Here is a 15,621-nt window from a genome sequence, read left to right as displayed (position 1 = left end):
CACTGACTGTCAAAAACAATCAGCAGCAAAGGTTTAAAATCACAGCTGCCTGGGGAGGCAGTGATGACCAAAAGGCACTCCAAAGACACTGACAAAAAAACACTACAAAGAGAAAACTGGAGAGATGTCCAAGAGGGCTTTCTAAAGCTCTGTCATATTGCTGGGAATGTAGAAGACTAGGCACATGTGCAAGGCTGGGGACATGCCCAGGAAAGATCCAAGAATGTTCTAATCCCTCATCTCTGGCTGACTTTGAGGATCTAGGTCAAGCAGAAAGTGAAGGCTAGGCAGAGTTGTAAATTTCCTGCCACTGAAAACATACTCAACACACAATACACAGCCTTTCAGTAAAGGCTGGGAGACATAATGCCTCAAGGCTTTTAAAGAAATTTTAAGTGAAAAAAGATAGTATCTTATTCAATAAGTAATACAAATTCCAAATACTCTATACGTGAATGTGTTCATGTGTATATGTGAATGAGTGTGTAGTTTTACATTTGACTTGCATACTCTGAGAAGACCCTTTATGAGGAAGGAGAACATAGTGCAGAGTGATCATAAATATAAGAACTTTTATTGTGTTCATCTAATTTTAGGCTTTACAACAACTATGTTAACTATAAGTAGTGGTCTAAAGTAGAAAGCCAAGAGTATGAACAGTATTAAATTCTGGAGTTAGGTAACTGGTCCTTACACAGCTAAAACTGTACTATGTATTTTTTTCTTTTATGGTAATTTCAACTACTCCCCACTTAGGGCACAAATGCACCTTGGGATATGAGAACAGGGACACCTCAGGCAGGGCAATCAATCTTTTCCCATTTAGCCTTTGGCGCCAAGAATGATATTCTTAGCAAGCTGAATAATGAAACAGTACTTCAGAATCTGAAAAGTGGAAGGACCCTGAGAGGTCACCTATTCAAACCAAAGTGAATAAATAATCTTTCCAACATCTCTTCATCCAGCTTTAACTGAAAATATGATGATGACAGTAAGTGTTGGTAGCAACAGCTATCATTTTTGCCCCAGCACTGTGCCACATACCTACATACACTGACACAGTGAATCACTAAACTGCAAAGTGAGAAAATCCTAAAAGAAAATATAAGATGAAATTTTTAAGACTACCTCAAAAAGAGATAAAAGTCTAGAATTTTAATAGAATGGGCTATAATTATAATATTAGCATAAATCAAAAAACATATATTATACATTCTCTAAATGATATACCATTATTTTACTCAATTTAGTACCACAGAGCTTAGTAAGATGGAAACACCTTCATTCACTCAATTCAACAGGTTAAAAAGACTTATTTTTTAAAGGCCTACGTGCCAGCTTTTACTCAACATAGTACTGGAGATCCTAGCCATGTAAATCAGACAACACAAAGAAATAAAAGGCATCCAGATTGGTAAGGAAGAAGTCAAACGGTCACTGTTTGAAGATGACATGATATTGTACAGAAAAAACCCTAAAGAATCCACTCCAAAACTACTAGAACTAATATCTGAATTCAGAAAAGTTGCAGGATACAAAATTACTACATAGAAATCTGTTGCATTCCTACACACTAATGATGAACTAGCAGAAGAGAAATCAGGAAAACAATTCCATTCACAATTGCATCAAAAAGAATAAAATACCTAGGAATAAACCTAACCAAGGAAGTGAAAGACCTATACCCTGAAAACTATAAGACACTCTTAAGAGAAATTAAGAGGACACTAATAAATGGAAATTCATCCCATGATCTTGGGTAGGAAGAATTAATATTGTCAAAACAACCATCCTGTCTAAAGCAATCTACAGATTCAGTGCAATCCCTATCAAAATACCAACAGCATTCTTCAACAAACTGGAATAGTTCTAAAATTCATATGGAACCAGAAAATACCACAAATGGCCAAAGTAATCCAGAGAAGGAAGAATAAAGCTGGGGGTATCTCGCTTCCTAACTTCAAGCTCTACTACAAACCCACAATAATGACAATTTGGTCCTGGCACAAGAACAGACCCACAGACCAGTGGAACACAATAGAGAGTCCAAATATCAACCCAAGCATATATGGTCGATTAATATACCATAAAGGAGCCATAGATATACCGTGGGGAAATGACAGCCAATTCAACATCTGGTGTTGGCAAAACTGGACAGCTACATGTAAGAGAATGAAACTGGATCACTGTCTAACCCCATACACAAAAGTAAACTCGAAATGGATCAAAGACCTGAATGTAAGTCATGAAACCATAAAACTCTCAGAAGAAAATATAGGCAAAAATCTCTTGAATATAAACATGAGCAACTTCTTCATGAATATATCTCCCCGGGCAAGGGAAACAAAAGCAAAAATGAACAAGTGGGACTATATCAAGCTGAAAAGCTTTTGTACAGCAAAGGACACCATCAGTAGAACAAAAACGCATCCTACAGTATGGGAGAATATAGTCATAAATGACATATCCGATAAGGGGTTGACATCCAAACTGTACAAAGAGCTCACGCACCTAAACAAAGAAAAAGCAAATAAGCCATTTATTGCACTATTGGTCTGAGTACTAGATTGTTCTGAGTTTTCTTCTTTTTCCAGTAAACTGAACCTAAGAATTTCTTCAGATCTCACTCAAACTTTACTTATTACCTACCTGAATCCTAACAAGGTTAAATATGTTACCCTTAATTTTAAGTTTTGAGATTTTTTTTGGAACTCAGTATTTCTTTATACAACTAGTATCTTTAGGGACATCTTACCTATTTTGTTAAGATACTGCAATTATTTCAGTAACAGGAAATTTTGCCTCAATTTAAAAAAATAATTTTTTAGTCTATGCACATGACAACTCAAAATATAAAGACAGTTTTGTACTACAATGTTAAAATAACAGCAGAACAGCTCATAAAAAGACAGTAATCAAACTCTTTTAGCTGGTATATCAGTGAAGTAAGTTTGCTCCATATCATTCCCTACTCGGAGCTGTAAGAAGTGTTCTATGAGTATGTGAATAAGACAGAACATATTGCTACTGAAATTCAGACCTGACTTCTGAAACATTTACAGAATGAAATTTCTGAAAGACGAAGGCCAGTGACCTCTGATTCCTGCACGTATGTAGTCAGAGGGAACTGTGCATCTGATCCCACCCCAAATGCTGCAGTCCAGAGCGTCGGGGACATTCTTCCATTCAATAAACATTTGTTACGTTCCTACTGCGCCAGGCATTGCACAGGCTGTGAACCCAACAAACCAAAAAACGTCCTAACCTCCTAATAACAATACTGTCCAAGTCTTAGCGCCTTTAGGAAGCCAAGCCCGGGCCGCACGCCCATCCTACAACTCTGACACGCCCTCCCGAGCCCCACGGGCCCCCTATGACTTGCAATCCTGACACACAGACAGCCTCGGCCTCTGGGTTCCTAACCATTTCGGGCCCGGAACCCTAGGCGAACTGGGGAAACGTTCGGACCTGACAGCCTCGCGCCAAGCCCTCGCGGAGGGAGCGAGGGGTTCGCACGGGGACGCGCTGCATGCACCCGGTGCGCGCCCCCGCCGCCCGCCGCCTGTCTCGCGCAGGCGCCGCGCCGCCCAGCTCGCGGGCGCCCTGCACGCCGGCCGTGGCTGTCGACTCGCCGCCGGGACCCCACCAGCCTCTGTTCCATGTGGCCTCGCCCCAGCCCCGAGCCCCCAACCATCGCCTCTTACCGGCGCTCTGACCCCGGCGCCCCGGCCTCCGGGCTCTCGGCGGCAACCTCGCGGGGCGCCTCCGCCTCGGCCGCCGCGGAAGCCCCGGCCGCCGCGGAAGCCCCGGCCGGCACGGCCCCGGCGGCCGCCTCCGTCCCCGCCGCCGCCTCTGGCCACCGCCGCTGCGGCTCCCGCCCGCTCGCGGTCGCCACCGGGCCGGTCGCGGCAGGGCCGGCGGCCACGGCCACCCCGAGCTGCCCTCTCCGCCTGCATCTGGCCGCCGCCGGCAGTACTGAGCGCGCGGGAGTCGGGCCGTCACCGAGACGCCCTGGCCCCGCCGGAAACGGGCCGCACGGAGGAGCCGCGAGCGACCCGCTCGAGGGAGCGAGCGCGGGGTGCGGGGCCGGAGGGACGCGGGCAGCGGCGAGGGCGGGGCGGCCCCGGGGCCTAGCAGGTGGGGCCGGAACCGGAGCTCGCGGGCGGCGGGGGGTGCGGAGGAAGGGCCCCACCGGTGGGAGCGGGCTTGGGGTCTGGGGGAGGGACCGTGGTAAGTTAAAGGACGGGTTATGAAACAAAGTTTGTATAGTGTGAAGTTGTTTTTGTTAAACATACACACAAAAGGTACAAGGTCTAAAAGTCTATGTACCACAATGTTAACAGTGGTTAACTGTGGTCTTATATTTTGTTAATTATTCCTTGTTGTTTAATCCCGTGTTTTCAAGAATAAATACTTAAAATTATTAAAAGTATACTGAACTCAGGTTTAAAGAGGAGGTATGGAGGAAAAGGTGGCAAGAGTCTCAGGTGAGAGGTGTGGAAAGGAGCAAGCAAGTGGGAATAAAGTGCAAAAATGGTCATGGATAGAAGGCGCCCCAGGTCCTCAAGAGAATTTTTGTGGAAATTATTGCTTTATCTCACACTGAGCGCGTGAGCATTTAATTCTCCCATAAGCCCTTGTGAGACAGCTACTACTGTCATCCTTATTCTGCAGATGAGAAACCAGCCCTAGAGGGCTTAAACAGCTTACCTTGTGTGACACAGCTCAGTAGTGGTGGAACTGGTACACTAGCTCACGCAGGCTCATGGCATTCTATTTCATGTGTGTGTCACCTACTTTATTCAGTAGAAAGTTTTGGAGACTCATCCGTATTTTATGATTTAATATTTTGCTCCTTTTTGTTGCTAAGTAGTATTCCATTTTATGAATCCATTTATTTTAACCAAGGGGAAGAAGCGTAATTGGTTATATACATGGAAGCCATTTTTAACTTTGTTACAGAAACCACATGAAAATAAAAACAATGTCTAAAACGTCTGTCATCCAATCAGCATAGCAAAACAAGTGTTTTCCTTTCTTCCTAGTCCTTTCTGGCCCTTTCTTATATCCACATACAGTTAACACTTCATTGTTTCTAATTGTCCACTCTTGTGTCAGGCACAGTACTTGATCCTGAAGAGTTTAAAAAAAAAAAAAAAAGCCTTGGTCCGTGCACTCCAGTAGCTCACTTTCCACACAGAACACAACCCTGCAAACAGATGAAGGTGAAGGCCCAAGGGACGAAGAGTTAAGCTATGCCTAAATGAAACACCCAGGGTTTCATGAGAAATGGACCCTTGAGCCAAGGCCAGAGCAGGAGTTTGCCTGGTTGGTAAGTGGGAGTAGGGAGCTTTCTTAAACACAGTAACACAGAGCCAGTTATAAATACTCCCACATAGCCCTTCATTTAAACTTCACAGCAGCCCTGGAGTAGCACTAGTGTGGTCTCTGTACTGCAGACAAGAGATCTAAAAGATGTTAAGTAATTTCCATGATCACATTGCTGGTAAGTAATGGGATGATCAGAATCCAGGGCAGTATGGCTTCAGTCTATGCTGTTAACCCCTACATCTAGAAAATCATTCTGTAAAGAATTAGCATTCTAGGCAGAGCCTTTAGGAAAAATAGAATAGTCTAAGCCACAAATAATTAGGGCCAGAATTAAGTTGAGCACCAAGGAAATAGATAATGGGATAGATGGGAGAATTGATAGGATTTTGTGCCCAACTGTAAGTGGGGAGGTCAGGGTGAGAAGTTAGGGGTGATGTCCAGGTTTCTTGCTTGAGTGACCAGGTAGTTAATGACGCCCTTAGTCAAGAGAGGGAATACAATGTTGGGAGGGGATGTGTCAGGAAGGTTGTCAGAATAATAGTATTTCTTAACATTGTATTCTGTTGTTTTGTTACTTCATTGTCTTAATACTTTTGTCAGTAGACCCTATTATTTCCCACATAGTGCATCAATTTTTCTTTCCCTCTCTACTGTTCTCCAGCCTGTCCCTTTATTTTATTCCTCCACACCCTGTTTTCCTCCTTTTTTCCTTAGCTCTACTTGTGAAATTAGGATTGTCAGTGGTACTAAGAATTAAGTTATTCACTCATGTGCTAACTCAAATTCTGTAATCCCACCCCTAGAAACTAAACAAGGAGGATGGGAATAGGAACAAGAATTTTATTCTTTTTTCTGCATACCATAAAGGAGCTAACAGGAGATACAAACAAATGAAGCATGTTTAAGAGCCCACAAACATGCCCTCTGTGGGTACAAACTATGATGGTTTGGAACATTCCCTCTTCCTAGTGCTACATCCAGTGATACAAAGTTGGTAGCTTGAAATGGATCACTGTGGAAAATTGGCAAATTTCTACAAATTGGTGCTTTGGTGGGGGTGGGGCAGGCCGAAATGAGTTGTTAAATATTTACCTGCACACCATCTCACCAAGATGAAGATCTACATATTAGTCTCACACCAGATCACACCCAAATCAGGGTTTCTCAACTTGGCACACTTAGGACTGGGTAAATTTTTGTGGCGGTGGCTTGTCTTATGCATTGTGGAATGTGTAACACCACGCCTAGCCTCTACCTGCCAGCTGCTACCCATCAGCAACCCCCCCCACACACACACACAAGTTGTGGCAACCAAAAATGTCTCCAGATACAGCCAGATGTTCCCTAAGAGACAAAACCATCCTGGATGAGAACCATTATATAGCTATCCCTCAAGAAACCTCCAGAGTTAGGAGGTTTAAAGTCAGTGGGTTTCAGATGTAGCCAACCTCAGTAGGTCACAAATAGACTTGTTCGTGGATAGGGAAAGACACATTTACTTAACATATATTTTGTGTCTGGCACTATTCCAAGCAGTTTATAAATACTAATTCATTTAATTTCCGTAATATACCTATAAAGTAAATATTATTATTCCTGTTTTATAAGTAAGAAAGCTGAGTCACACAGGAGTTACATAATTTACTGAAGCTAACAAACGGCAGTACTGGGATTCATACCTGGTCTGTTTTCAGAATCTATTCTTATATCTATGCAGCAGATGCCATGAGAAGTCCAAGGACTGTATTAAAATCAAGGGTTTTTCAGTTCAGCCAGGAGTATTGTTATTATGGTGAATTCTGAGGTCCCCTGCTAACACTTCCTGATCGAAGGACACCACTGGCTGAAGTTCTTTCAACCAGGATGTTGAGTGTGCTTTCCTTTCCTCATTTGATTCTGACCACATGGAGAAAGGTGACTTGTCATCAAGATGAAAACAGCACACAAATACCTCCTGCACTGCAAGAAACCAGAAACCTTTTGATTTTACAAATAACAAAGGGAAGGAGAATTTTCCACTATGGCTCTTACTTGATGATCCTGATTTTAAATACATGCTAATTGCATGAATAAAAATTTCAGTTTTCCTTAGGTAATATCCATGAGATATCCAAAACATGCCGAATTATATAGGTAGCTCCTTCAGAAAATAAACTACACTTTTTGCATATTTTTAAATATATAGGACCTAATTTTTTTTTTTAAAGGAAGCCAATTCTTTAAGGCAAGTATGCTCAAAATGTGGACTAGCAACATAGCATCACCTGGGAACTAGTTAGAAATGCAAATTATCAGGTCTCCCCACAGAATCAGAAATGGGGTGAGGTCCAGCAATCACAGGTTTAATAAACCCCCATCAAGTTTGAGAACCACTGTCTCAAAGTAGTATTTGAGGCTTCAAACATTACAAGAAAACCTAATTCCTAGTACAAGACCATGGATCTTAAAAGCTGCCACTGTTTGATGAAAGTAGATGTTACAATAGGCCTTTTAAAAAGTAAAAGCACTGTCCCCTTGCAAGAACAATTTTTATGGAATAAATGCATTTTCCTGATTCCTCTCTTTGTAGGCAGGCAGATTTTCTACAGTTTGATTTCTGATGCTTAGTATATGAGCAATGCAAACTGGAAGACACTGTTAAGTTCTCAAAAAGATGTCTTTTTATTTCCTATGTGTTTCTGAACACCAGTATCCACTCTGGAGGTGCTCTCAGGCTACAGGAGGAGGGACTTTGGCAGGTGCTGTCCTTTCAGGTCAGACGCCAGCCTGTAACCTGGTGAAGATAAGGACAAATGAACTGTCAGAACACACTGATGCTTTGACCTCTAGAGCTGGAGTAGGGGTAGAGAACTCCCAAAAGTGAATGGAGCAAATTGCTCTAACATACAGAATTCACAGCTTGATCTCTCCATCCTCACTCTCAACTGCTGACCTTGCTATTTCACAGAGAAATGGAAGCAACGAGAACAGAATTTCCACTACTGCTAGTACTACAACCCACAGCCTACCTCTATCTGTACCCATATATTCTGCCTCCTCCCCTGATACTCAGAAGGGTCTCTGCTCCTGTGAGAAATCAATGCTTGTATTATTGCACTAGGTCTTATCCCTGTCCACCTACTGGAGAACATCTCTCCAGCAACAGCCCTTCCTCCTACACGTCAGTTTTTACCTTCTAATAGATCATATAAACATGCTACATTTCTGTTATTTTAACTTTTACCTTTTACAGCAGAGCTCCTCAAAACAGTCATCTATAGCACTGTCTCCAGTTCTCCCATTCACTCCTTAATCCACTCCACAAGACTTTCAGGCCCACCACTTCACCAAAATGACTTACCAAGTTTCACCTGGAGCCCAGTGTAGTCCAGTGTCAGCCCTAATCTTGGTTTCATCAGCCTCATTTGATACAGTTGGTCAGTCCCTCCTTGAAACATTCTCCTGTTGCTTCAGTAACAACACACTATCCTTGGGAATTCAAAGATGAATATGTAATCTATACCTTTTAAGCCTTTTAGGAAGACCTGGACAACAGAGCGATAACCTTCTGGACTCTCAGATTTTTACAGAAATCTGTTTGTGGCAGTACCTCCCAGTGTTTTTCATGTCATGATACACAGAAAAAATGATCATTATTTACCCAGTACTCTGGAATAATAAGACTGATCCCAACAAACCCAGCCAGGCAACTCCAAGACCTGAGGGGACACAGTGAGTGCACTGAATGGCTCCAGTTTATGCCTTCATGTAAAGCAAGACTACCTCTGTTTTCCTGTCCTACAACGAAAATGGAACCATTCAATGTCCCTGGTAATAGACTTCTGTCACATAAATGTGTAAAGGTGCAACTTAATTCTTATATCCTCTTTTTCTTAGAACTGTAAGACTAACTCCTTCAGTTCAAGGACTATTGTATATCTTTCAGATGCTGCACCACATCTAGCACAGTGGTGAAGACAGAACATGTTTTTAAAAATGTGTTAAAATTCTGCTCCAGATATTCCTTCAGCAACATTAAGAAATCATTTCTTAATCACACTATATCTTTGGACAGCACTCTGCTCTATCAGTTAGAAGAGGTTAGATAGACCTTACTTTAAAATAGAAACCAGAAAAGGCAATCCAGCACCTCCCTTACTCACACATTCCATCACTGGAAGTTCTCTCTGACCCAACATTACCAAGTGCATTTAACTTTCTCTTAATTTATCCTTGAAAATGAAGGCGGTGGAGGAAGTAGTTCATGAATACTCGGCGAACTACATGAGCTGGTTATGATGTCCTGACAGCCCTGGATTGAAGATGCGATTAAAGTTCTCCACTATGGTTGCTATAGAAACAGTGAAGTGATTCAGACATAAAGCTTCTCAGACAAAAGGTTTCAGAAAAGCAAAGCTCATCTTATGAAAAGCCTCAGAACTCATCAAAGCCACTCCACAAGGAAAGGATTCATTTGGTACATAGTGTTACCTTTTTTGTTTTTTATGTTATCTTGCTTTATTTGTAATTTATTGATAACAAAGAAGCAAGAAGCAATCTGCCAAGTTTGGGAAAAAGGAGACATTACTCTGGGGTTATTCTGTTAAATGGTGAAAAATAAACCAGAGATGATTATTTGCTGGCACACTAGAAATAAACATACTCTCAACACTATGGTGAAAAATGGCAACTTTAAAAGTCTGAGTAACCAAATAAGAACTTAGATGAATTCTCACACTCCTGATATATGACACTTACATTTCATTTGCCTCCACAACCCACAAAAATAGTAAGAATTACTCCTTCACAAACACAATCTCTTGCTCAAAAACCATTTAATGATTTAGAAAGGTTATTGTGGAAGACTATCATGCCTGAAACTCAGTTTTCACACTGATCTATCATCCACAAAAAGAAACCAATCTTTCAGTCCTGGAACCTACCTCATGTCCCAGTACCTTTGTCTGGGAAAAGTTCTGTCCACTCCTAGCAGCTTAGGAATCCAGAAAAATCATTCTCTCTGAAATGAGGCAGGATAAAAATGGAAAGAATAGAGGGAAGCAAAGCTGGAAAAGAAATATTCATTTCAAACAGGAGAAATAAAATGTACTTGGAAGGCAGAGGGCAATCCAAATGTTACTGCACATTTCAGCTGGAGAATTCCAGTTTCAACAGCACCTTTGTAAACTATGCTTCCCTCTTCTAAGAAGTTCAGAAATTATCCTCAGCCTTGCTTTTTAAAGTACAGTTCATGGATCAGTGAATAGAGAGCATTTAGGAGCTTTTGAGAAATGTGGAATTGCAAACCTCACCCTTCTGCAATTTAACAAGATCGTTCAGGTAATTCAGAAGCATGTTGCATTTTAAGAAGCACTGACTGGTCCTGGGGATTCTTTCATTTCTAGTGTGCCCCCAGGGGATGCCAGTACTGCCTATCTGTTGATTACACCTGAGTAGCAAGGATCCAGGAAGGTCATTGGTTTTAGACCCTGGCTGCAAATGAGAATCACTTCAGGAATTTCAAAATGACATGATGCCCAAGTCTCTCCCAAATAGATTCTGAGTTAACAGATCTGGAGGCCCAGACATTAGTGTTTTTCAAAAGCTCCCAGGTGATTCTAATGAGCAGTCTGTGATGAGATCCACTTACCTGGACTAGCCCTTCATTCTGTAATGATTAAAACCCCACACTGATATTAGAGTAGACTTGTTAGTTTCCCTACATTTTCTTGCTTGGGAGTCTTCAAAGCAACTCTGTAAGATAGATATTATTATACCCACTTAAAAGATGAGAAAACCGAGGACTCAATATTGGCTGAGAGCTGCTTTCACACGCTAGCTTCCAGAGCCTGCAAATAACCACCACTTCCCTATCTGGGAATGAGGAAAGTTGGCATCTAAAATTAATACAGTATGCAATGTTTTCCAACATAGGTCTATAGGAAACCCCTGAAAGCATTTTGAGCATAAATAATTCCAGTCTCTTAACTTTACATGTGAGGAAACCGAGGCCCAGAGATTTGTCTCAAATCACAAGACGGTAGCTGAAATGAGAACTCAGATCTCCATACTCCTAGTCAGAATGTTACCAACTAAACTGTACTTCCCAAGTGTGGTCCCTGGGTTCCACAGGATACCAGCAGATGCTCTCTGAAAAAGGTGAGATACACTAAACCACCTCTGGGTGAAACAAATTAAATATTGTCTTTGACCTCAGGACCTCTCAGCCTTCACTGGGCCCATGAGGGTTTTATATAATCTGAATCTCTGAAACTTTTATATAATAGATGGTATTTTCTCAATTTATTTAACTATGGAACCATTTTTTTTAATCGGGTATCTTGAAGTAGTCCATCCCAGTGATCAGACTTTGAAGTAGACTGTTAGCCTTGGCTCCTCAAGGTTATTCTGCTTTGGTGTTTTGCCCTTAGCAGGGGAGCACCAACTATAAAATCCAAAGGGAAAGTGTCATTGGCACCACGGAGCATCTCAAACAGCTGCTCAAGGTCACAAAAGTATTGCCTCGTGGTTTTCTGCCACCTGTCCCTTAACAGGCCTTGCCTCAGACCCATTCCCCCATAAAAAGAGTCATTTCCATGTTCTTTTTTGCCAGATTGCTACTTTGTGATGGATGTTCCTTTGGGTCAGGCACTGTATGAAACACTTAATGTAGATTATCTTGTTCAATCCTTAAAACAATCCAACAATGTAAAGACTCTTAGTGTTCCCACTTTAAAATATCTGAGACCTAAAAAGGTTAAGTAACATGTCCAGGGTCATACAGTAAGTGATGGAAATAGGTTTTGATTTGTATGTTTATGATTATATGATTTTGAGATGTTGCCACTATAAATTACCTTCTTTTCCATTTATCAAAGTGTTTATTCCATTTATCAGAGAGAGATTTTTAAGGAGTGTTTAAGGACTTTGGGAGCTAGCAAGTATGAACTGTGCTGTACAGGCCAGCAGGCTGGAAATTCCAGCAACAGTCAATGTTGTAATCTTGAATATGCAGGCAGTCTGGAGGCAGGATTTCTTCTTCTGGGGACCTCAGTCTTTTCCCATAAGGCCTTCAACAGATTAATGAGTCCCACCCAGGTGTTGGAGGATAATCTGCATTACTCAGCCTACTAATTTAAATGTTAGTCTAAAGAACGCCTTCACAGAAACATCTAGATTCAGGTGTTTGACCAAACAACTGGGTACCACAGCCTTGCCATGCTGACACATAAAATTAACCATCAGATTGTAAGGTACAAAATCATAAAAATGTAGGTATTGTATATGAACAGACAATTCTCCAAAGAAGAAATTCAGATGGCCAACAGGCACATGAAAAGATGCTTCAAATCACTAATTATCAGGGAAATGCAAATTAAAATCACAATGAGATATGACCTCACACCAGTTGGGATGGCCAACATCAAAAGGACTAGGAACAACAAATGCTGGCGAGGATGCAGAGAAAGGGGAACCCTCCTACACTGCTGGTGGGAATGTAAGCTAGTTCAACAATTGTGGAAAACAATATGGAAGTTCCTCAAAAAACTAAAAATAGAAATACCATTTGACCCGGGAATTTCACTCCTAGAAATTTACCCAAAGAATACAACTTCTCAGATTCGGAAAGACATATGCACCCCTATGTTTAGTGCAGCACTATTTGCAATAGCCAAGATATGGAAGCAACCTAAGTGTCCATCAGTAGACAGATGGATAAAGAAGATGGGGTACATATACACAATGGAATACTATTCAGCCATAAGAAAGAAAGAAATCCTACCATTTGCAACAACATGGATGGAGCTAGAGGGTATTATGCTCAGTGAAATAAGTCAGGCAGAGAAAGACAAATACCAAATGATTTCCCTCATTTGTGGAGTATAACAATGAAGCAAAACTGAAGGAACAAAATGGCAGCAGACTCCAAGAAGGGACTAGCAGTTACCAAAGGGGAGGGATGGGGCAGGGTGGGTGGCGAGAGAGGGAGAAGGGGATTGAGGGGTATCATGATTGGCACACATGGTGTAGGGGGGGTCATGGGGAAGACAGTGTAGCACAGAGAAGACAAGTAGTGACTCTGTGGCATCTTACTACATTGATGGGCAGTGACTACAATGAGATATGGGAGGGACTCGATAATATGGGTGAATGTAGTAACCACATTGTTTTTCATGTGAAACCTTCATAAGAATGTGTATCAATGATACCTTAATAAAAAAAATCTTTTTTAATGTAGGTATCATAGATCTCATAGTCCAATTTCCTTATTTTTGCAAATGAGGAAACAGGTCAGAAAGGACAAACCCCCTATTATACACATGTGTCCGCAGAACGTGCACACCTGAATTCCCAGAACCTTTCATAACTGCTCACTAACTTCTAGTAAAATTAAATGGAAAAATTAAATCCTTCCAAAACACTGTTTATTTCTATTTTGAAGACTTGATTAGAAAAATTCAGCCATCAGTTCATTTTATTACTTCTCTCCAGACTAATGCCCCCAACACCCTGGATGTTGGGACTGCCTTCAGAGAAGACAGGGAGTCTGGAAATAGCTGACAGAGTTCCCCAGAAAGTGGATTTTCTTTCAAGTCTACTCCTGTCTCTCCTACCCCACCCTCAACCTTTCTAGTCTCACCTCTCACTTCTCAAGCTCCCTCCAACATAAGGCTTACTTTCATCTCTGGGCTTACACACATGCCCTTCCCATCGGAAGCTAACTCTTTCCCCAGCCCACTCACACACATACCGCCATGGCCTAGCTAAAGCCCACTCATGCTTTAAGTCTCAGTTAGACATATTTTCCTCAGGAAGTGCTTCCTCTACTCCACTGGACTGGGTTTGATGTCCTTCAGATGTGCACCTCTGGCATGCAGTGCTCTGACCCTGATATTTATTACCTGTTTATATCCCCACTGGTGTCATTTTCCATAGTATCTCCAGCTTTAGAATCTGTCACACAAAAGACATTCAGTAAATATGTATTAGGGGAAGGAAGAGAAGAAGTGAATGAGAAAGGAAGGGATTTCAGTATGTCTTTTCTTGAACTGTGCAACTTAGATCTGACAACCAGAACAAGTCCATGATGGAATTTGCCCATAGAATTGTAGGGTGTAGAGTAACTTTGGTCTTTTCAGGTGCTAGGGACTCTCTGCCTGATGACCTGGCATCTTGGGAATTTGCTTTGATGCCTTAGGAGTAATGGGCATAAGGTAACTGAAGGCTGGACCAGGGTGGAAGCAGCAAGAATAAAAAGGAACCCATGAAAGGGATATTTCATGGTTTGATTGGACTGCATTAATTAGGATGTGAGGGTGAAAGGTGCAAGATCAGGAAGTCAGGACAATCTGCTTTCTGATATAAGGCACTATCAATTCAATTCCTTATTGAATTTGAGGCATTAGAAAAACATCTAAAATATAGTTGAAAATATTAAACAATGCCAAGAAAATCTATAGCCTTCACAAGTTTGTCTTCTTTATACCAATTATTATCAAACAAGTATCAAAACCAGCCAGTAAGCAGAGCAGGGTATTGCCCACATGCTACAATTTGAGCATCATTAACAAGACTTCTCCCTTCACTATCATCATGTCATGGTACCTGAATCTTATAATTGAAATGGTATCTTTCACATATTATCAAATATATATTGCATGCATATGTTATGTCTCTGGAAGGAAAGATAAGAAATGTTAATAGTGGTTACCTCTGGAAAAGGGGGATTTGGATCTTGGAGGTCAGAGGTGAGAGGGGATCTCTCTTTTACCAGTTACACTTTTTTAACCATTGGAGCTTTTTATACTGTACATAGATTTTAACCTAGAAAAGGAAATTTTCCTTTTATTTTTAAAAGTTGGAATTTGTCAATGGGTTGATTAAATATAGCATACCCATTAAATAGGATAATTGCAGTCATTTAAATGAAAAAAAAAAGCTTTGGTCCAAAAGATGTGCTGATACAAAAGAAGTCCTGATGATTTGTTAAGTGAAAAACAAAATTCAGAGTGTAAGCATTAAAATTTCACCCATTTAAAAATAATCGTGTTTGAATATTTGTTACATATGCATAGGGTAAAGCTGTCAAAATACCTACTAAACTGTTAGCACTGATTACCCCTACAAGATGGAATTCCCGCTCATTTTCCCAGCCCTTTTTTAAATTACCTAGTGTAACCACAAGAGGGCAGCAGCCTCATATGCTAGAAAGGCTCTCAGGCATTGGTAATTATAAAAAGCAAAGGGATGATGCCCTTATAAAAATTCTATGCAAACTTTAGAGCTTTCAGCATATTGCTCTGAATGTGT

The 15,621-nt window shown here is 41.2% G+C and overlaps 2 protein-coding genes across 6 annotated transcripts in view; one reads left to right on the top strand and one right to left on the bottom strand.

Moving 5' to 3' along the window:
- Window positions 1–4,308, bottom strand: part of AVEN (apoptosis and caspase activation inhibitor) — a 246,445-nt gene extending 242,137 nt beyond the window's left edge. For 3 of the 5 annotated variants that reach the window (XR_005025244.2, XR_005025245.2, XM_036887602.2), the window contains exon 1: window positions 3,705–4,308. Coding sequence is in view for 3 of the 5 variants with exons in the window: in XM_036887602.2 (XP_036743497.2) it covers window positions 3,705–4,293 (589 nt within the window). In the remaining 2 variants the exon portion in view is untranslated. The remainder of the gene's footprint in view (window positions 1–3,704) is intronic. The other 2 variants (XM_036887603.2, XM_036887605.2) reach the window with 1 other exon arrangement.
- The window catches only part of CHRM5 (cholinergic receptor muscarinic 5), a 78,934-nt gene that overhangs the window by 57,484 nt on the left and 5,829 nt on the right, over window positions 1–15,621 (top strand). The gene's annotated exons all lie outside the window — the stretch shown is intronic.

Source organism: Manis pentadactyla, chromosome 11 (genome assembly GCF_030020395.1).
Source record: "Manis pentadactyla isolate mManPen7 chromosome 11, mManPen7.hap1, whole genome shotgun sequence".
Classification (NCBI taxonomy): domain Eukaryota; kingdom Metazoa; phylum Chordata; class Mammalia; order Pholidota; family Manidae; genus Manis; species Manis pentadactyla.
Note: the sequence above shows the minus strand (reverse complement) of the source record. Positions and strands in the feature narration are given on the sequence as shown.